The 21,083-nt window shown below is 46.1% G+C and overlaps 1 protein-coding gene across 2 annotated transcripts in view; it reads right to left on the reverse strand.

Moving 5' to 3' along the window:
• The window catches only part of LOC120026981 (protein Jumonji-like), a 95,262-nt gene extending 77,430 nt beyond the window's left edge, over positions 1–17,832 (reverse strand). For both annotated transcript variants that reach the window (XM_038971804.1, XM_038971803.1), the window contains exon 1: positions 17,335–17,832. In XM_038971804.1, coding sequence (XP_038827732.1) covers positions 17,335–17,379 — 45 coding nt within the window. In that variant the 5' untranslated portion in view covers positions 17,380–17,832. The remainder of the gene's footprint in view (positions 1–17,334) is intronic.
• Between the last annotated feature and the right edge of the window lie 3,251 nt (positions 17,833–21,083).

A 21,083-nucleotide genomic window follows, 5' to 3' on the forward strand; every position in this document is an offset into this window, starting at 1 on the left:
AGGTCTACAGTGACCTTGTCTGACAGACTAATGGAGGAGCCCCTCTGTGCCTTAATAATGCAAAAGCCCATACCCAAACAAATGACTCAGTACAGCCTGTTTAATATGGTGGTGGGGGAACAAACCACCAGTCAGTTAGGTGTATCATGTGACCGAGTTAAAGCAACACTGACACACAGACCATTCAAGCCTTGCCAACGCTTTGTGTCAGATTACGCTGACCACTGTCTTATCAAGTTCCTCTTTCATACCCTCTGAAGCCCCCGATGGCCACCCTGCTGCTCATCCCACTTCAGCCCACCCAGGTCACATTGTTAGGGCCTAGATGCTTGGATGACTGGATGCCTCCCGGCTCCGGAAACCACTGGAGGTCATTTGTCTTTGATGGTTAGTAACTTGTTCTCCCCTCCTTGGCAAGTCGTCTCTTCTCAGAGTAATGTTGTTAGCCAGGGGGCGGTATGCCCCAGAGACAGAGACAGGCAGGGTTCTTCAACCTGAAACCAAAGACACATGGAGAAACACCACAAAACCAGTTCTAATGTCCACCGAATCACAAGGTAGAGAGCTGAAACACTACGGACTGAAGTGGAGAAACTGTTCCTCTCTGAAGAGCTACCTCAACTACCTCGTACCCCTGCACCGGTACTCCGTGTATACAGCCTCGTTATTTATTTTAAGTAAGCATTTCACAGTAAAGTCTACACCTGTTGTATTCGGCGCGTGTGACAAGTACATTTGATCAGAATCTGTGAAATGTTCAGACATCACCACAAGGCACCGACATCAGCAAGAGGAATGACTGAGAAAGAGTTTCCTTTGGTGACAACACTAGCTTCCTTCAGCTCAGTCTCATAACAGGGGAGGATCTCAAACATTTGTCAACAAAGCAGGGAGCTTCTGGTAGAGGATAAACTAAGAGTAAAAAAATGAAAAACACTTCAGATATTGATGTCATCTTCCTAACAACCCCCTCAGGTTAAAACCCACATAACGATTGGATGTGATGCAGGGAGGAAGCTCTGAGGAAAGTACTGTGACTCAGCCATCCTGAATCATTCTTTCATGTCGTGTTCATCAATATTCTACGGACAGAGGAGGTTCTTATGAACACATTTCTGCTGGGTGGGAAATACGTTCGCAAAACATTTGCTTGATTTCAGCATGCAGGGGCAGAGAAGGCTGAAGAGAATTAACAGTTCATTTTGACAGCACCATTAAAAAAACGGGATGTAGGTCCTCGCCTCCTAATTGTACACTTCCTTATCAGGAAAGGAAACTTCCTCTGTCCCTCCCACCCCCATATCTTCTTCCTTTTTTAATCAGTCTTCACTTCCGCCTGGCTGTTCAGGCTGGCTGGGTGCCAGTGGGCTCAGAGGGGGGGGGGGACTACACTGCCAGAGGAGATGTCTACTGGACTGCCAGTCTTGGAACTAAAAACGCCACAGAAGTGGATCAGTTTTACCTCCTACAGGCAGGAGGGACAGGTTGTGATAAGTTTATCCTGTTCTGTTCTAATCAGACCACTGTCACTCCCTTTTACTTGAACAATAAAATATCCAAATCATTTAAAATCACCCTGCCTAGATTTAGAATAATCCATATCAATTATGTCAGTCTGTGTGCAGACTGTACCCACCTCCAGCTGATCTGAGCTACCTCAGCCTGCATTCACATTCCACTCATTCTCTGGGCCAGAAGAAGCTCTGTTTGAACTGTATGACAGAAGTGTGGAGGAATGAGGGAGAGGGGGAGAGCTCAAGAAAGCGAGAGCCTTGAATTGAGCTCGGTGGTGCTGTCCTATCAGAGGCTGCCAAACAGACAAGGCATCAGCCAAAAGACAAACCATGAGGGGAGCTCAGTCTCAGATAGGCCCAATTATACACAGACACTCCCTCACGCACACACACACAGTCCCACAGGGGCCTCAGTCTGAATATTTAGAGGGTTCTCCCGGTTTAGATTAGAGCTGTGTTGTTGCAGGGAGGGCCTGTTCCCAGTAGACAGACGAGCAATAGGAAGCCACAAGATTTCTAACCCCACTGAACCACAGTTCCCTGTAGACTGACAGACAGACAGGTCTGAGCCCAGCTACCAGCATGTGTAGCGCTGTCTCGTCTTGGAGTGGCTCTCATAACAAACTGTTCAGGGGCTGGGTTGGGGGAGGACGCTGGAGACAGGTTAACTACCACTGTCTACACACAGCGGAAACCAGAAAGTACAGAAGTCACTGGCCCAAACATCTGTTATTCAGAGAGCAGCCATTGACATCTCTCCCAGTCTTCCTCCCTCCACCGTCAGTGCCAAAGGATATTGCCAGTCAAAGTGTGACATAGTCACAGTCTACCATTCGTTTCTTGATCATCTGCTCTGTAGAAAACAACTGGGTCTTTCTCCTCTGGTTGCTCCTACCCTCTACAGCCAATCCACTGCAGCCCAGCCAAGCCAGTGGTGGGATTTTGATTTGAACCAGGCTAACCAACTCTGTATCCTCAATAGCCATGTTAACACACAAACATCACATGGTATTTCTATTTTCTCTGCAAATTCTTTTGCAAATTACCCATCCTCGTATGGACACTAAAACTTCCTTTTCTAGAAGCTACTTCGGAACACTTGGAAGGTACTGTATTGGAGTAAGCAGTTCTGTGGGAAAACCTTTGACATCAGAGGATGTTCCCCTTGTGCTTGCCAGTGTGATTGTGATTTTTTCCTAAGGTTCACACCCACTCATCTCCAACTTAAAATGTGTAACTGTACCACCTTCTCACATCGTAGTTAAAGTCAATTAAATTATGAATAAAAGCTTCCATGTTATGATATAAAAAAAACTCTCCCCTCCCCCATCTTCCTTCGTTTCCCCTCATATAAGAAGAAAGCCAAGGCTATGGAACAACCAGAGCACAGAAAGCTTTTGTTTCCATACCAACACTTTCCCCCAGCTCCCACCCACACAGAAGAGTCTGCTCCCTGGGATCACAATCCACATGATGCAAGGCTTTGCTACAGACTCACAGTGTGGTCTATTGTAATTGTTTCTAATGGCCACCAATAGACCAGGCAGAGGAAAACTGTGGCATCATCTTGGGTTAAAAATGAAGAGGTAATGAGACCAGACTATTTCTTGCAAATCAGTGACAAACGTTTTCCATTTCCCCTTCATCTGATAATCTTCCTCTCATAGCGAAACTCCTCTGACACCAGTCTTCCTGTCAGACGGCAGTGGGGATCCCCCTATCAGGTGGCAGATTTCTGAATGGACCCTATTCCATGACCCACAATGCCATGATAGTGATGTAACCATCTGAACAGGAAGAGCAGCCAGAAGGATCCTGTTTAGTCGCCACAGGAAACACGGTCCATTTCCCTACAGCGCTGCTTTCTTCAGGCTAGGACCGATGGGAAGTTTCTCAACCACACTTTAGGTGAATTCTCCAGGTTCCACTAACAGACTAGGGTTGGTTGGTCACCCACTTACAGGAGGATCCCGCGTGTCACAGTGCCAGTCATCTGAAGAAGACCACACCCCCCTTCCGAGGAGAAGTCGTCATTGAAACTGTTCTCTGGTTTAAGACCAGGCTGCAGTCTACCCCAGAGAGCACCAGTCACAGCTTACATATCAAATACATGGGAATTTCTGCCAATTATCGTCACACGCACGGGTCAGTCTGAATGCTGGTAAATGTGACACGGTCTGAATGATGAAGGGATGAGAAAAGAAAAGCAGAGACATGAGGGATGGCTTAGTGACCAGGGTCTGTGGAAGGCTCCAGTGAGAGAGGGGAGAAGAGAGCCCTTACTGACAGACTGGATGACCTCTGATCCTGGCATGGAGGAAACTAGCATACAACCACACCGGCGCCATGGTCCCCGAGTGGACTACCTCATGTTGCCATGCATGACTGACAGTTAAAAGACAGCAGTGTTGGCCATTTGTAGACTTAAAACATCCATCTGTGATTCCATGCGGTTTGCGAGGCATGCTGGATGCTTCAAATAACCCTGATCCAACATTACACAGAACAGCTGTGGTCTTAATCAATACTTTATTGACACAGTTCACTCTGAACTCTGCTTCCATTGTAGTTGGCAGCATTGATCTCTAGTCATCTTTGTGTTCAAGATGCTCTGCATCATAGTCAGGATGGTACAGAGTGTCCTGAGAGCAGTAGTACCATCTTGAGCTCTCGTTTCAGCTCTTATTAGCCATTTAAACACATGAAAATACCCAGGGGAGGGAGACAGGGGAGAAGAAGAGGGAGACATCCCCCCAGAGCCCCTCAACCCCCACAGTCTGGTTACACGGCTGCTCGCCTATCAAAAGCACTTTGTTCTGCCACAGAGACATCAGCCAATTACACAGCAGGGTGAGCAGGCAGCTTGGCAGGGATTGGCCAAGGCATGTGGGTGGCTCCACCCATTCTCCCCCATCCCCTAACAACAGCAGCAGCATGCTAGTCTCTCCCGCTTCCTCCCTCTCCTCTGCAGACCAACTGCTCTCGTCGATCACTCTCCCTCCAGTTCTGTCGCCCTGTTTTCCTGTCCGGTTTGGAGAAGCAGTCATCATCCTCCGCACCTCTCGCCATTTCCCCCCAACCTCAACCACTCAGGAGGACACTGAACAGACCCCTCCAAGCCAAGGGTTTCAACAGTCACACACACACGCCTCCTGGGCCTCTTGCCTAGCGGCTCAGAAGCAGTGGGATGTCAGGCTGGATGCTGGCGGAAGGAAACACTGAACAGAAACAGAGAGGCTGAGGCAGCATAGGCATATCGTTCTACGCAGGTCCGCTCTACGCAGCACAGAACAGAGTTGAACGAGGTCTCTGCTCTGACCTACTTTTCAATCATCACTACAGGAAGGGAACTGGGAGTAAAAGAGGCAGATGGTCACTTCCTCTATGACTGCTTAGGGATACACAGTTCCACAGAAGACCAGGTGAAATGTTTCGTCTGGTGAGGAGAGTAAGAGATGGGTAAGGGAGGAAGGGGGGGGGGGGGGGGGGGGGGGGGGGGGGGGTTATGTCATTGTGGCTCTCTGCCTTGGGCTCTCCCTCCCCTCGCCGTACTCCCTCGTTCCTCCCGCGAGGGGAGCAGAAACAAAGAAAGAGGCCCTTCCCTTCCGCACAGAGAGGTGTTAACAGCAGCCTGCCTCACACAACACAACTCGGCCATCTTAAAATATGCTCTGCTCCATACGGCCTGTGTGTGAGTGTGCCTACATGCGTGCCTATACCCAGCGATCTGTCCAGGCTGTACCATGGATGGCACAGGTGGAGGCTGGCGGCCCGGGTCTTTGGGAGTGTGAGCAGAATGTACCAGCTCAGACACACCGCCAGGAGCCGAGCCGTGAGACAGACCCTGGCCAGAATCATGCGGCAAGAGAGGAGAAAGGTTTGGGCGTGTGAGGAGGAGCAGTGGCCCTTTGATGAGATGGAAAAAAAGAGGCGCTGAGTGACAGCGCATGCCCTCCTCTACTGTGAACGGGCAGTTGAATTACTATTGATTTATTTCAGAGTTGTAGAAGAGGTACAGATAAGATACGATTTTTTTTGTATTATGAATACATTGAATAAATTATAATTTCCCAATAAAAAAAATGTTAAAAGTGTGGTGTGTGTTCTTACGAGGATACTTTTTTTGTGTACCTGTCCTTAGAAAATCATCCGTTTCTAATTCCAACATTCTTTCCCCTGTCTGTAGTGGCTTTATAGATGAAACATCTTCAGCAGAACACAGCTGTGAATATCTCACATCCCTATTCAGACACCACTGCCTTTGTCCAAACAGCCTTGAGGAATAAAAGCCAGTTCAACGTAGAAAATACATTGATACTGGGCTTGGCAATCCGCTTCAGTCCCATCCTCCTTTGTAAATACATTAGCTCCATTAAATCACAGGACACAAGACCTTTAACATTGCACATTTAATGCCTTTCTCCTTTGTTTGTCATTTAAAAAAAATTATACAACATTAAATATGGCCATCTGTCAATCAGCCATTGTAAGAGAAGCTGAATGATGAGTGAAGAGAATAAAGGTTCAGGTGCTTTCTAGATCCATGTTGTTGCTCAGAGTAGAATCCCTGCTGTACAATGACTAGTCTCATATTACCATACAGTTGGGGCTACACTATGCATGGCTGACCACACACACACATGGCTGACCACACCGTTTACAACAAACACCTGCAGACATCAGGTTAGAGGGACAGAAGGAACAGGTTCACACACAAAAGGGAGGCATGTGGCGTTAGTCTCGTTCAGAACAGACAATTGCAGCATGGATGGAGGAGACAGGCAATGAAAAAGAGTAGGGGTGAGGAGAAAGAGAAACCACAGAGAGGGGGAGTTTCTAGAGTAGGAAAAAGGCAGCAGTAGTGCTACAGCTTACAAAATGACCCTTGCACATTCAGTTTAAAGTATTGGCGTTATTTTTCTCAGAGAGCAAACGGAAACCTTGTATTAAAGCTATTCATCAAATCCTTTGTGAGACAGAAAAAAAAAAACGCTTGGCCCGGAATACAAAAGTGAAGCAGGGAGCGGTAGAGATTTAGACGCCAAGACGTCCTACTGACTGATAGAAGGTGATAACCTCCATTTGGCTGTCAATCTGTGGGCTCACTGGGAACAGCCATGTGTTTGAGGAGACAGCTGCTTTTGGAATCAATTCCTCCGACAGGTTATTCATACATCAATGCCCTCATTTAGGGAGAGAATATGCACACTGCAGAGTCAGACACTCACGGCTTCAGCTTTTCCATGAATTCATTTCACAGGACCGTGAAATAAAACAGTATGGTTTAGACTAGCTTTTCTCTGGTGAGGGAGAACATTAAACTAAACTAGCATGAAGGGCTACTGTATACCTTTTGATGTTTATATACTGAACAAAAATAAACATGTAAAGTGTTTGTTTCATGAGCCAAAATAAAAGATCCCAGAAATTTTCATTATGCACAAAAAGCTTCTCAAATAGTGCACAAATTTGTTTACATCCCTCATAGTGAGCATTTCTCCTTTGCCAAGATAATCCATCCACCTGACAGGTGTGGCATATTAAGAAGCTGATTAAACAGCATGGTCATTACACAGGTGCACCTTTTGCTGGGGACAATAAAAGGCCACTAAAATGTGCAGTTTTGTCAACACAATGCCACAGAAGTCTCAAGTTGAGGGAGCGTACAATTTGCATGCTGACTGCGGGAATGTCCACCAGAGCCGTTGCCAGATAATTTAATGTTCATTTCTCTACCATAAGCCCCCTCCAACACAATTTTAGAGAATTTGGCAGTACGTCCAACCAGCCTCACGGCCACGTGTAACCACACCAGCCCAGGACCTCCACATCCGGCTTCTTCGCCTGTGGGAACGTCAGAGACCAGCCACCCGGACAGCTGATGAAACTGAGGAGTTTTTCTGTCTGTAATAGGGTGTGGCGGCATATGTGGGTAAAAACTCATTCGGATTGGCTGGGCCTAGCTCCCAAGTGGATGGGATTATGCCCTCCCAGGCCCACTCCTGGCTGCACCCCTGCAGAGTCATGTGAAATCCATAGATTAGGGTTTAAAGAATGTATTTCAATTGACTGATTTCCTTATATGAACTGTAACTCAGTAAAATCATTGAAATTGTTGCATTTATTATTTTTGTTCAGTATAATATCAACATTTAGAAATGTATAAAAATGAAAGACAAGTAACCAGCCCCAATACATTATAAACTGAGTATAGTCAAACTCAAATATCCATTTCAGTGGCATGGACTGAAGAGAATTTCAGTTTCTCTGGAGTGAGTTGGACAGGGCAAGGTAGGTGGTTGTCCCATGCATGTGTGGGTGGCAGCATCACAGTCCTTTGGTTTTAGGACAGACAGAACAGGGCATAGCTCTGTAGCCATCTCTCACAACCAAGCAGAGCGATTGACAGCCAGGGAGAGCCATGCAGCACAGTGCTCCCAGAGCCATGCTCACACAGTCAATTAGCAGCGGGAAAAACGTGTCTCAGGGAGGCAGAGGGGAGGGGTAGTGGGAGGGTTACTCTTACCACAAAAACAGAGGAGCATTCTGCAGCTCCAATCATGCACAATCACTGCTCCATCATGGCGGTTGAGGAGCTGTGTTGACGCGAGTGTGAGGCGGCAGGCCCTGACTGAGCCGAGACGCTAAGCTGCTTTGTCCCATCTGTAAACGTCCAATCAGGGTCAGAGGGTTCACAGTATACAAACGCTGTGCTTAACCCCTAACCAACCTACCAGCCATGTTCCAGGAACCAAAAGAACAGCAGCAGAAAATGTCATTTGTTTTTTCTCAGCACTACGGTTACTCAATATAGTCCAGCCATATGACCCTCACATTTCAACCATATTTACTTTCATTCACAAGTCATTCTCCTTTCAGACGCTCAAACAAAGTAGGCCTGAAAATGACCCATAATAAAAGGACTAATATTTCTGATGGAGAGAAGTTATTTACAACAGGAGAGAAGAGCGAGTCAGCCAGCAGCAGCCGTGGCTTCAACAGATTCATGCCCCATAAAACCAGTGGTGGATGGATTTCAGAGAGCAGAGTCGCCTGCCAGATGCTGGGAGATTAAATTATTATGTTACGTTGTAGTCGCACTACGCTGCTCTAGTTGTTAGCTGGAGGAAAACAACTCAGGTCAGTGGATATCAGGGCCAAGAAAAATTAAGTGGAGAGGTTTTCATGTGGTTTACTGGAGCTATAAGCTCCGCACTCCTGCAGCAGGCCCAGTGTACCGTCAGGACACACTGTGGGTGACCGATACAAGCGGCTAGCGATTAGCTGGCCTGGACTTTACAGGCCAGTTTGACTGGGAGGGAGAAACTGCAACTCTGTAACTAAAGCACTCTTTCATCTGAGACAATGAGCAGCCTGGTAGGAAGACAGGGCAAGGGGACAGTGTGGCTGAACTGTAGAGTGATGCTCAAAAGAGATGGCAGCAGGAGAGAAAGCTGAGTGTAATGCTAACTGTCAGGTAGATAAGATTAGCCGTTACTCTGCTGGTAATGGTGGCGACCGCAGCAGAACACACACAGTTGACTGACCACAGAGGGGCCCCAGCCTGGCTCTGCACTGTGGTACTGCATATGGGCTCCCACACTCTCGAATGTAGAACAACAAGACCGAGGTGGATCTAATAGCAAAACAAAGACACACACACACACACATATATTTTTTTTTAAAGGGCCATTCCATGCCAGCATAGCCTGGACAAATATTTTGTATCTCAGATTGTTATGGCAATTCTCACACTGTATAAACTTCATTGGGAGGAAGGATGTTTGATATGCTTTTTACATCTGTAACGCAAGCAATGTTTTTGAAAAACATGATGAAAGTGGCCATTCAGAGTGCAGGGCCATATGACTGTAGATTACAGTGGGCCAGCCTGCTATCAACACAAAGCCAGGTGTTTAGCGAAGCTGTTCAGGATGTTCGGGGCTCACAACACTAAAGCCCCTCTCTGGCACAGAGCTGCAGAAAACGGGCAATTAAGAAGTGATTTTCACCTCACAGCTTGGCCCGTTGCCTCACAAAGAACCCTGCGGCAGCCTGGGGACTACAGGAGAGAAGAGGCCCAGGGAAGGGGTTACAGGGGTAGGATGGGGAGGTGTTACGGTGAGGCAGCATACTCTGGATCCATGCGCAGAACATTATGATGATGATGTATGAGAAACGATGAGATACAGAGGGAGGAGGGAAGAATCTCCAGCAGATTAGAGATTGTACAGAGAGGAGCAGCTGGTTTGACCCATACCTCGTTCCCTCTCTCGCCTCCTTCCCGCTCTTCTCATTATCTCGCTCCTCTCCCGCTTGTTGGTAATTGAGCTCAAAAGGGATCCCGCTGGAGGTGAAATAAATGTACTTTGTCTCAGGCACACAGACAAACCTGTCACCCCTTACAGGATCCTCTGCCAATGTCACAGTAAACAGGAGAGCCAGTCACACACCTCCTGTCCCATCAGGCCAAGTCAGTCACCCAAAGCCCCACACCAAACCATGGCTGCTGCCTCAGTCAGCGGGTCTGGCAGATTGTCCAGTGATAAAGGTACTCAGCCAACCTTGAAGGAGGAGAGTCTAACGGTGGTTCCACTCCACTATGTCTGAGCACTAAGCCAGTAAGACCATTCAATACTAAGCCAGAGGAAACTAAATGGCTGCCGCTCCTCCACTCCCTCTCCATTCAGGTAGTCAAGTAAATGTGGCAACAATGGCTGATAGGAGTAAATGCCACAGTTGATTTCAGTGGAACTCTGTTTTACAATAGCAGGTAATGGTTTCATTCAAAATACAATAGTATGCTATTAAAGGGATAGGCCTGATACAGCTCGTTCTGTCAGACAATACCTTAGTTATTGCTGTGTGAAATGCTTGGAGCACAAGAGGAGTGTAAATTGCCACACATTTCACACCACAGTAAGTCATGCCTCTCAGCCGGTTATACAACCACCACTCAGTACATTCTGTGCAGGGATACTTTAATCTAACTTCAGCTCTCCACTATGTTCAGACACTTGAGTGTCAAGTCTGAAACAGACAGACGCTCCGTTCTGCCCCACTCCAGCAGTTGCTATAGTAACGGAGTGGTTAGGCCCCCTCTGATGGCACGGTGTATAAAAAAAAGATCAACTTCTGGTCACTATGGTTACCCTGTCTTTAAGGTGACTTCCAGATTCAGTTGACATTACATGGCAGTTGGTTTGGGTTGAACTGTAGGATGACCAACTGAACCGTTACTAATCTCATACTGCGCTCTGTCAGATTAGACTGTAGGCCTAGATGGATATCTATGGGCCCAAATGGCTGTAGTGTAAATCAGCTGTAAATGACTTATGTAATGGGATTTAAGCCAGGCTTTGTTCTCTGCGTGTACAGTATATGAATCTGTCATGAGCTACATTTACTCCATGAAGTGATTAAAATCAGTTTCCAGACCCGGCTCGGTCATTAGCTACGACAGTGCCCAATTTAATTATTTCTATCCTCTTTAGTTTGCTCTGACTGTCACAGGTTGTGTTTTAGTGCTGCCTTTGGGCCTGTTATTTGATCCAGGGCCAGGGGGCAGGGCCAGCCTTTCAGCCTGGGCTTTGGCTCCCTTCCATGGGTGTACCAAACACTACAGTACCCTGCTGTGAGGCCTAGTGGGAACTTAGCAGCTAGAAGTGCCATTAAAATGCTGCCATTGTGCAGAGAGGAGATCAAAGACATTACTTTTGACAGACAATCAGATTTCTGAAAATTCTTCTATTTTAAATATTAATCTCACTGTTAGGTCATAATGAACATCTGTCAAAGTGCTTTATGAAACCACGTGATATTTTGAGTCATCTTCATGTTTCCATGTTTCAGGCCGCCAAGGCAACAGCATCGCTCTAATGCTATTTGTGAGGGACAGACCGTGTGGCTAACCAAACTCCTGGCCTCATGCGTTTAGCTGACCCACAGGGACAAAGCACAGGGTGCCTGTTTATGGTGCGAGGGAGAGGCGAGGTATTCACAGTTTAGACTCCAGCTGCATGACATCTATCTGGGGAAGCTTCCAACGTTTCCTTTGGCAGTCTGAAGCGAGAACAACAAAATGGGGGAAGAGTGCAGTGAGAAGAAACCACCAAGGAGACGGATCTCCCACCAAACAGATGATGAATACATAAACACACTAAACTAATCTAAGAGTGCTGAAAGCAGCGAGAGCCCCCCGCCACAGCGCCAACCCCTCAGCAGTTTGGAGGAGAATCTCTGGCTAAGCGGGAGAGAACTGCCGTAGCATTCTGCTCTCGTGCTGATCCCACTGGAAATGGCGTCGCTCAGCTCTTTGTACCTGGCTGAGTAATGACACCGAGTGAATCACTTTTTTTTTTAAGAGCCACTCCGTATTCTATTACAAGACAAGATGGAGCGGGAGACTAATGCGTTTCTCACGGCGACGGAGCACACAGAGCTGTAACTCTGAAACGTGTCTCCATTGACCTAAAAATAAAATCAACTGTTTCTTGTCTCCCCACCTTTGAGAGACCCCCCCCCCCCACACACTCTAGCCCGCTTTCACTTTGCACACAGCTCACACAAAGCCAATGCAGCCCGCCTAACTACTCCAGCAGTTCATAGTGAGCCGAGTACACAATGTAGCCACTTTCGGACAAGCTCATTACCGTAGAAAGCCCAGGGGAGCTGCCACCCAGATTTAGGCCTGTCCTCTAAGGGGCTGATGCATGTTGAAAAGGCTGCATTAACATGCACTGAGAGGGAGGTCATCTTTCAGAAACGACCCAGGCTTGTTCAAAGGCCTCAAAATGGCTGCAATAAAAATGGAAATAGTAAAAAGATATCTTCATCGTCACAGTAAATGTGACATCTGAGAAACGCTGACTACAATGTAACAACCTGTGGATAAGTCAGTGTGCCAATCTAACACAGAGCAGTGGCCAAAAGGTCCATGTGAGCTCTCTGGCAGGAAACAAAGATATTATACAGCCATATATATGAAATATCAGCGTCATTATAAACATCACCATGATTGCATCACTCATGATTCATAGAGAATAAATTGGAGGAAACCCAGAACGCCATAAGAGTTTTGTTATGAGTGCACTACGACTCAGTCAGATACTGTATGAGTAAATACGAGGCCTATAAACCAGGTATAACACTAAGCACTAACACAACTGTGTAGTCTGATTATCAACAGTCTAATGTAAACTATATTTAGACATGGAGTATAATGATTTATAAATCATGTTGAATAACGCAAAAAAAAGATATATCCTCCTCGTTTCCCATTGAGCAGCTTGTAACCATACAGGCGTTAAGAGTCTAATGCGGATCAATATAATCAAAGGCTCCATTCTATTGCTTTATCCCTGGAGGCTTACTGCTGCCTGATGAAGACAAGTCCGAGTGGTAGAGGGGGATCTGGGGATAATACCGGATTGACCGAGAGCGTATAAAACTGACCTGCTGTCTGTGGTTGGACACTCTCCGCAGGGTAGGTAGAAAGTGGATGTTTTCAGGTTTCAAAGATACCGTATTTTCAACCTAACTTCCGTTTCTCCCGAAGAACAGAAGTGGGGACTCAAGTGTCTTTCGAGGCCTGCTTTGTTAGGTTAGTGGTTGGGTGGCAGGACGCTGCAGCACCAACAGTTTCATTAGGCTTTACAGTCAGTAGAGACTCACTAGATCTCTAAACATGACCTCATCCATTCAGCTGGTGAGGTCAAGGTCTCGTGTTCATAATGGCCTCCATTCTAGTGACAGTCCAGTCACCCCTGTTCTGCCCTCCAGTCAAACCTATGGAGCCTCCCTACTACTGTCCAGCTTAGTGTCCAGTGTCCTCCCTCCTCAGAGCTTAAGCATGTTAAGGCCAAACCAAAAACATCTAAAATGTTGATTCAGCTTCTCAGGGATCTTGGACGGATGAGCTGTGGCTGCCACACACACACTTTGTGTAGACAGCTTGTGTCCTCTCAAGGCTGTCCAGCCAAACCCACAGGAGTAACACGACATAAATCATGGGGCAAAATGAAACGGTGCATTCAGTGAGAATGTGGTGTACGTGACACACACATATATATAGATCCAGAATACACATGGTTTAAGTGAGATTATTTATATATCCTGAACAGTCTTTCAATACAGCACAATGTCCGACACATTGTCCTCTCAGAATATTGGCACATATGATAGTGTATATTTTAGACAGGATACAGTCCATAGGGAAACATCCTCCTCCGCACAGACAGTCATTACCCACATCAATACAGCAGAGCACATTCCTTACACTGTGTTCACCTGCCTGGTACAGTAAGGCATGATCCTGGCTGGTAGTTTGCCCATAAACAGGTTGGTCTAACTAACAAAGGAGGAACTGTGGCGTGTGCAGAGATTGTCCCGAGATGATAACATCTGATAAGAGAAAGGTCACATTACATGACAGGGTAAGAGGGTCAGGGTGGGTAAGAGGGTCAGGGTGTGTGATGTAAAGCTGCCATAAAAATCAGGACAGAGAGGAGAGAGAGAAAACGGAGAATAGGAAGCGATGGGCTGGCTGCTGCTGATCACCGGAGGCCCAAATTAAAACCGGCAGTTTGGGGAGCTCCCATAACGATGCAGTAAAGTGGAACATTGTCTGTTGGCAGACAGCAAAACACTGAGAAGAACTGAATCAAAATGCTGTGTCTACCAGCTGCCTGCCTTCCAAGAGATACGGCTCTCCACGTACCGTGGTGTCAGTGGTTCCTCCGATATAAGAGAGGATATAACTAGAGCTAATAGTGAGAACGCTTGAAGAGAAGGTGCGAGGGAGGGTAGTGGTATAGAGTAAGGAGAAAGTATCTGAAACGTTCCTGTTACAACCTCCCTACCTCACATCATCTCACTGACCCAGTTACAGTGCCAGGGCTCCTCAGAGAGGAACTGTGAACTCTGCCGTGTACCCCACGTGAAGAAAATAAGGATACAAATAAATAAATGACCATCTGCATTAAAACAGAAGGTTAAATTAAGCACATTCATGCTCAGGTCCACAAACCCTTGTGGGTGAACACGAGGCCCACATTTAAATAGTAAAGCTGAAGGACTGGGGAGGGAGGGTGAGAGGGGACGGAACCTTTACAGGCCTCGTTCCCAGCCCCCGCTCTATTTTTGTTTCCTCTTTTTGTGCGCCACACTGCAGTGGATTTCTCAACTTCGCCCTCATCAGTTGTGCGACTGATGAAACACTGACAGCTTCTTTACATTTGTAAAGACCCCTGCAGCAGCTGTACTTATCCCACCACACAGAGGCCAGCGCAGCTCCACACAGCCTGAATCAGAGGCAGCTCTATCCCACCACACCCTGAGAACAGCCTAGTCAGGACAAATTGGCCCTGGCTGCACATCTCCTCTCAATGCTATGTTCAGTTAAACAACACCACAAACATAACTAGCGCTGCTATCCAACTGACTTAAACCCACCCCCACAAATTCACTGAATATACAAATATAGAATTTCAGAATAGGAGAGAAGGTGTTTGTGCCTCTAAATGTCTGTCAAATTGCCAGGCAAAGTGATCAGCCATCATAGAAACCAGAGTTATTTGAGAGGGCCTGTTCGAACTTTTGTGTCCTATCAAAGGAGCGGTAATTGCCTTGCCTTGTTTGCTTTTATTGCGTTTTTTTCCTGACTGATGAATTTTAATAACATGGATGGAGCACATGGGGGAGAATAACAACTCACAGTGTTCCAGGGGACATGCTTAAGCCAAGCATGGATAATTGTCTAACGCTAATTAAGGGGAGGTTAAACCAGAGGGGCCAAGAGTTGTTGAGGGGGAGGGTGTTGCGTTTTGAGTGGGGGGCCCAAGGAGAGGGGGGCACCTCCAGGTTGTTTTGTTGTTCGCATGGTTTGGTCTGAGCAGATTTCTACCCCAGCTGCTGCACCTCAGCAGATGTGAAAGCCATGTTCTGTGCGGTCCAATTCCACACACAGCCACGTGAGCATACATCTAGCATTACGCAAGAAATTAAGAATAAAATATAAAAATAGACAATTTTAGACTTCAGCCGCAATTTTTCCCATGTCTTTTTCACTGTCAAATCATCTCACCAGTCCCCAAAATAAAGTTGGAAATGTAATGCATTGATTACTATAATAACATTGTTATAAGAGGTGAGTATTTTGGGGAGAAATAGTATCAAACTCACGGGGAAATGTACTGACTTAATCAAAAGTTTGAAAACTATATGCTTAACACTTCAAGAATTAAGTGTTATTTCACCTCATAATATAAAAGTATAATGTTTCGACCATGTTATTGGAGTGGAACGCTTAGGGAAGGCAACAATCGCCAGTTATGATGGACTTTGATTATTCTCAGTGCATCGTGGGCCACAAACAAAGTAGCCTAGTCAGCAGCAGGCCCACACGTGGCCAAAATGTTTTGAGATTAGTTAAATGGAAACAAAAAAGGTACATCTGAAATAAAAGTATTATTCATTGTGGTTCATAATAACTTCACATTGTTTTCACGCGAGGAAACTTCACACGAGAACGCACGCTGTAATGTGAGGGTTAAACTCAGCCATGCGATGTGCTGAGTGTCTCCGTTTGAAAGTACGTCATTGCCTAGCTTACGCCTGTTTTAAACCCCAATTTAAAATACTTTAACTGTTGTAGGTTACACCGAAGGTAAAAACCTTGAAATTACCAACATTGGTATCGCCCCCTTCTGCCAAATTCGCCGGTATTAGGTAATCGCAGAAAGAAAATGGTCGCTTCTTGCTTCCCCTTCACATGAACCTCTGCAATGCGACTGAAACACTGCCTCCTTAAAATTACACCATAAACAAGCCAGCGCTTAATCAACTAACTGCTAACATTTAGTTTAGTTGCATCCATGGTCCCTCGTCTGCTTAAAAACTATTAACTGGAGATAACCCGAATAATTAAAAAACTCTCCGAGAATCTAACATTCTTGCTCAGCAAGCTCAGGCTGCAATATATCCCATTCACAGAGGTCACACAGACGTGCTACGCGAAATTAAAATGATCAGACCCTTTATTGCGTATATACGTTAGTAAACAAACACAGACAAGCAACTCCTCCTGAGCGTTCCACTACGATTGGAAATTATTGGAAATTCTACGGAAATGTTAAATTGCCTGACCCCCTTTCTGCGCTCTCCCCCTACGGAGAAAATTAAAGAGCTCCAGTCCACTCGTCATGGTCGGACCGTGCTAGTCAGGTACTCTCAAGTCGCATCAACATAACTAAAGTGTATGTTGTTATGATATCCAATAACAAAACAAGGTGTTCCTTTATAAATAACAGTTTATATAGGGCTACTCAGCATGGGGTATAGAACCCGGAATCAGCCATGGGCGATATGGCTGTGTCTTCATGGCTCAAAGGGGCTATGGGAGAAAACAAAGACATTCTGAAAACAATTAGCCAGCTCCTGTGGAAAATTCTGACTTAATCAATAAACCTCACACAAGTCGTTTGTTATATTGTACAGACATGATTCCAGAATGCGCATTGCCATTCCATGGATAGTTAATAATCAAATAAATCGTCTTGTCTGATGTTGAAGAAATTAAGCAACACAGACACTATGAATATAAATCGACAATTTAAATAAAGTCTAATTGATAACACATTCTACAACTTGACCATCTAAAAAGGAAATTCGGCCCCAATAGGCCACAGCTGTGTAATGGTAACCTTCACACTCCGTGATCGAAGTTTATGCATTTTCTTCAAAACAGGCGAAATGAACGTGCAAACTTGTAAAGGTTAAATTATTTTACACATTGGACAATAATAGGCTAGTAGTTACTCACGTATTTCTTTTGGATGATATTCCTCTTAGGTCTTTCCTTGCTCATTCTGCAATCCAAAATGTTTTGCTAAAGAGAGAATGGCCACATGAATTTCTTTCTTTGACTCTCGCTTCTCCCGGAGCACACCAAACAATTTAAATCCCCGGTCTGTGAGCTCTCTGGCTTTGTAGAATCCTCGCTCTGGGTTTCCCTTGACGATCTGGATTTCGTCGATAGATTCCAAATTAAAGGTCCACGACGAACGGAGACAAACAAAAAACAAACTCACTTCGGAATAACATATTCAAAACAACTCACAACAAATAACTTCCATTCGTAGAAAACCCCTTGACGTTCTCTCTCCCGGCTATCCTGAACGACATGGATATTCTAAAGGTATTAGTCTGTTCTTTGAAAAGAGTCACATCTTGTTTGAGAAGAGGATTTAAATCGAATCAAATAAAAAAGGGTCAATGTTCCGTTTTGCCTGGAACTATCAGGCGACGAGTGTAGACTACTCCAGCACCGCAGCTATTCTAAACGAGGCGAGTTTCTTTCTTCCCCTGGTTCAGCCTATCACATCCGTTACCATGGACAGCGGCAACTTTAAAAGGCCGTTTTTCAGGCACCGAGTAAAAATGATTTTACAAAACGCGAGATGAATAATATATCCCGGATAAAGTAAAATCTTGTTTGATGAATGGGATCCCACGTGTAGGCTAGTTGGTTCTTCGCTAATTACAAGTTACTTCGTTTCCTATTTCTCCTCAGTGGCTCGAGCGATCCTGTGAAAAGCTGACCTGGAGCCCATTCATATTTAGTGTGCAAATTAGCAAGATTGTTTCAAGCTCTCAATCTATGCAATGCCAATGCTACAAAGTAATTGACAATGTTTTTTTCATTTGATTTAACCTTTATTTAACTAGGCAAGTCAGTTAAGAACACATTCTTATTTACAATGAAGGCCTACCCTGGCCAAACCGAGATGACGCTGGATAATTGTGCGCGCTTTGGGACTCCCAATCACGGTTGTGATACAGCCTGGAATCAAACCAGGGTCTGTAGTGACGCCTATAGCACTGAGATGCAGTGCCTTAGACCTCTGTCATGTTGTTTTTAGGCCACAGGCCTGCATTCACCTTCAGAATGGCATTGTAGCATTGAGGTAAGGAAAGCGATCAAATAAACCTTCATCACAGAGACCATATTATTTTTGGGAAGCTTATAAAATGTGTATGTGAAAACTTAGAATTTCCGATTTTCCAAAATGACTTCCTAAAGTCACTCGCGCTGAGCACATGCAGCTTGCAATAGCACATAACCTACAGGGGTGCGTTCAGTTTGGTTTACACTAGCTTCAATAGCCACAAAGTCAGATTCACATCTACAAAGTCCAAATTGTCCAAAACAATTGATTTTTTGTAATGATTTAAGGTTAGGGTTAGGCATAAGGTTAGCAGTGTGGTTAAGGTTAGGTTTAAAATCACATTTTAAGAAGATAAATTGTAGAAATGGACGAGGTTTATGACTTTGAAGCTATGGAAGCTAGTGATGACGTTCAGCAGTGGTGTGAAGTAATTAAGTAAAAATACTTTAAAGTACTACTTAAGTAGTTTTGGCAACTTTTACTTCACTACATTCCTAAATAAAATAATGTACTTTTGACTCCATACTAAAACCCTGAAACCCAAAAGTAGTCAGTACATTTTGAATGCTTAAAGGGACAGTAAAATGATCCAATTCACACACTTACCAAGAGAACATTCCTGGTCATCTCTACTGCCTCTGATCTGGCAGACTCACTAAACACACATGCTTCTTTTCGTAAATTATGTCTGAGCGTTGGAGTGTGCCCCTAGCTATCCGTAAAAACAAGAAAATAGTTCCGTCTGGTTTGCTTAATATAAGGAATTTGAAACGAAGTGACTTTCACATTTACTTGAGTCATTTGCTATTAAGGTATCTTTACTTTTACATTTACATTTAAGTCATTTAGCAGACGCTCTTATCCAGAGCGACTTACAAATTGGTGCATTCACCTTATGATATCCAGTGGAACAACCACTTTACAATAGTGCATCTAAATCTTTTAAGGGGGGGGGGGGGGGGGGGGGGGGGGGGTTAGAAGGATTACTTTATCCTATCCTAGGTATTCCTTAAAGAGGTGGGGTTTCAGGTGTCTCCGGAAGGTGGTGATTGACTCCGCTGACCTGGCGTCGTGAGGGAGTTTGTTCCACCATTGGGGTGCCAGAGCAGCGAACAGTTTTGACTGGGCTGAGCGGGAACTGTACTTCCTCAGAGGTAGGGAGGCGAGCAGGCCAGAGGTGGATGAACGCAGTGCCCTTGTTTGGGTGTAGGGCCTGATCAGAGCCTGAAGGTACGGAGGTGCCGTTCCCCTCACAGCTCCGTAGGCAAGCACCATGGTCTTGTAGCGGATGCGAGCTTCAACTGGAAGCCAGTGGAGAGAGCGGAGGAGCGGGGTGACGTGAGAGAACTTGGGAAGGTTGAACACCAGACGGGCTGCGGTGTTCTGGATGAGTTGTAGGGGTTTAATGGCACAGGCAGGGAGCCCAGCCAACAGCGAGTTGCAGTAATCCAGACGGGAGATGACAAGTGCCTGGATTAGGACCTGCGCCGCTTCCTGTGTGAGGCAGGGTCGTACTCTGCGAATGTTGTAGAGCATGAACCTACAGGAACGGGTCACCGCCTTGATGTTAGTTGAGAACGACAGGGTGTTGTCCAGGATCACGCCAAGGTTCTTAGCACTCTGGGAGGAGGACACAATGGAGTTGTCAACCGTGATGGCGAGATCATGGAACGGGCAGTCCTTCCCCGGGAGGAAGAGCAGCTCCGTCTTGCCGAGGTTCAGCTTGAGGTGGTGATCCGTCATCCACACTGATATGTCTGCCAGACATGCAGAGATGCGATTCGCCACCTGGTTATCAGAAGGGGGAAAGGAGAAGATTAATTGTGTGTCGTCTGCATAGCAATGATAGGAGAGACCATGTGAGGATATGACAGAGCCAAGTGACTTGGTGTATAGCGAGAATAGGAGAGGGCCTAGAACAGAGCCCTGGGGGACACCAGTGGTGAGAGCACGTGGTGCGGAGACAGATTCTCGCCACGCCACCTGGTAGGAGCGACCTGTCAGGTAGGACGCAATCCAAGCGTGGGCCGCGCCGGAGATGCCCAACTCGGAGAGGGTGGAGAGGAGGATCTGATGGTTCACAGTATCAAAGGGAGCCGATAGGTCTAGAAGGATGAGCGCAGAGGAGAGAGAGTTAGCTTTAGCAGTGCGGAGCGCCTCCGTGACGCAGAGAAGAGCAGTCTCAGTTGAATGACTAGTCTTGAAACCTGACTGATTTGGATCAAGAAGGTCATTCTGAGAGAGATAGCAGGAGAGCTGGCCAAGGACGGCACGTTCAAGAGTTTTGGAGAGAAAAGAAAGAAGGGATACTGGTCTGTAGTTGTTGACATCGGAGGGATCGAGTGTAGGTTTTTTCAGAAGGGGTGCAACTCTCGCTCTCTTGAAGACGGAAGGGACGTAGCCAGCGGTCAAGGATGAGTTGATGAGCGAGGTGAGGTAAGGGAGGAGGTCTCCGGAAATGGTCTGGAGAAGAGAGGAGGGGATAGGGTCAAGCGGGCAGGTTGTTGGGCGGCCGGCTGTCACAAGACGCGAGATTTCATCTGGAGAGAGAGGGGAGAAAGAGGTCAAAGCACAGGGTAGGGCAGTGTGAGCAGAACCAGCGGTGTCGTTTGACTTAGCAAAC

This window comes from Salvelinus namaycush, chromosome 32 (assembly GCF_016432855.1).
Source record: "Salvelinus namaycush isolate Seneca chromosome 32, SaNama_1.0, whole genome shotgun sequence".
Lineage (NCBI taxonomy): Eukaryota > Metazoa > Chordata > Actinopteri > Salmoniformes > Salmonidae > Salvelinus > Salvelinus namaycush.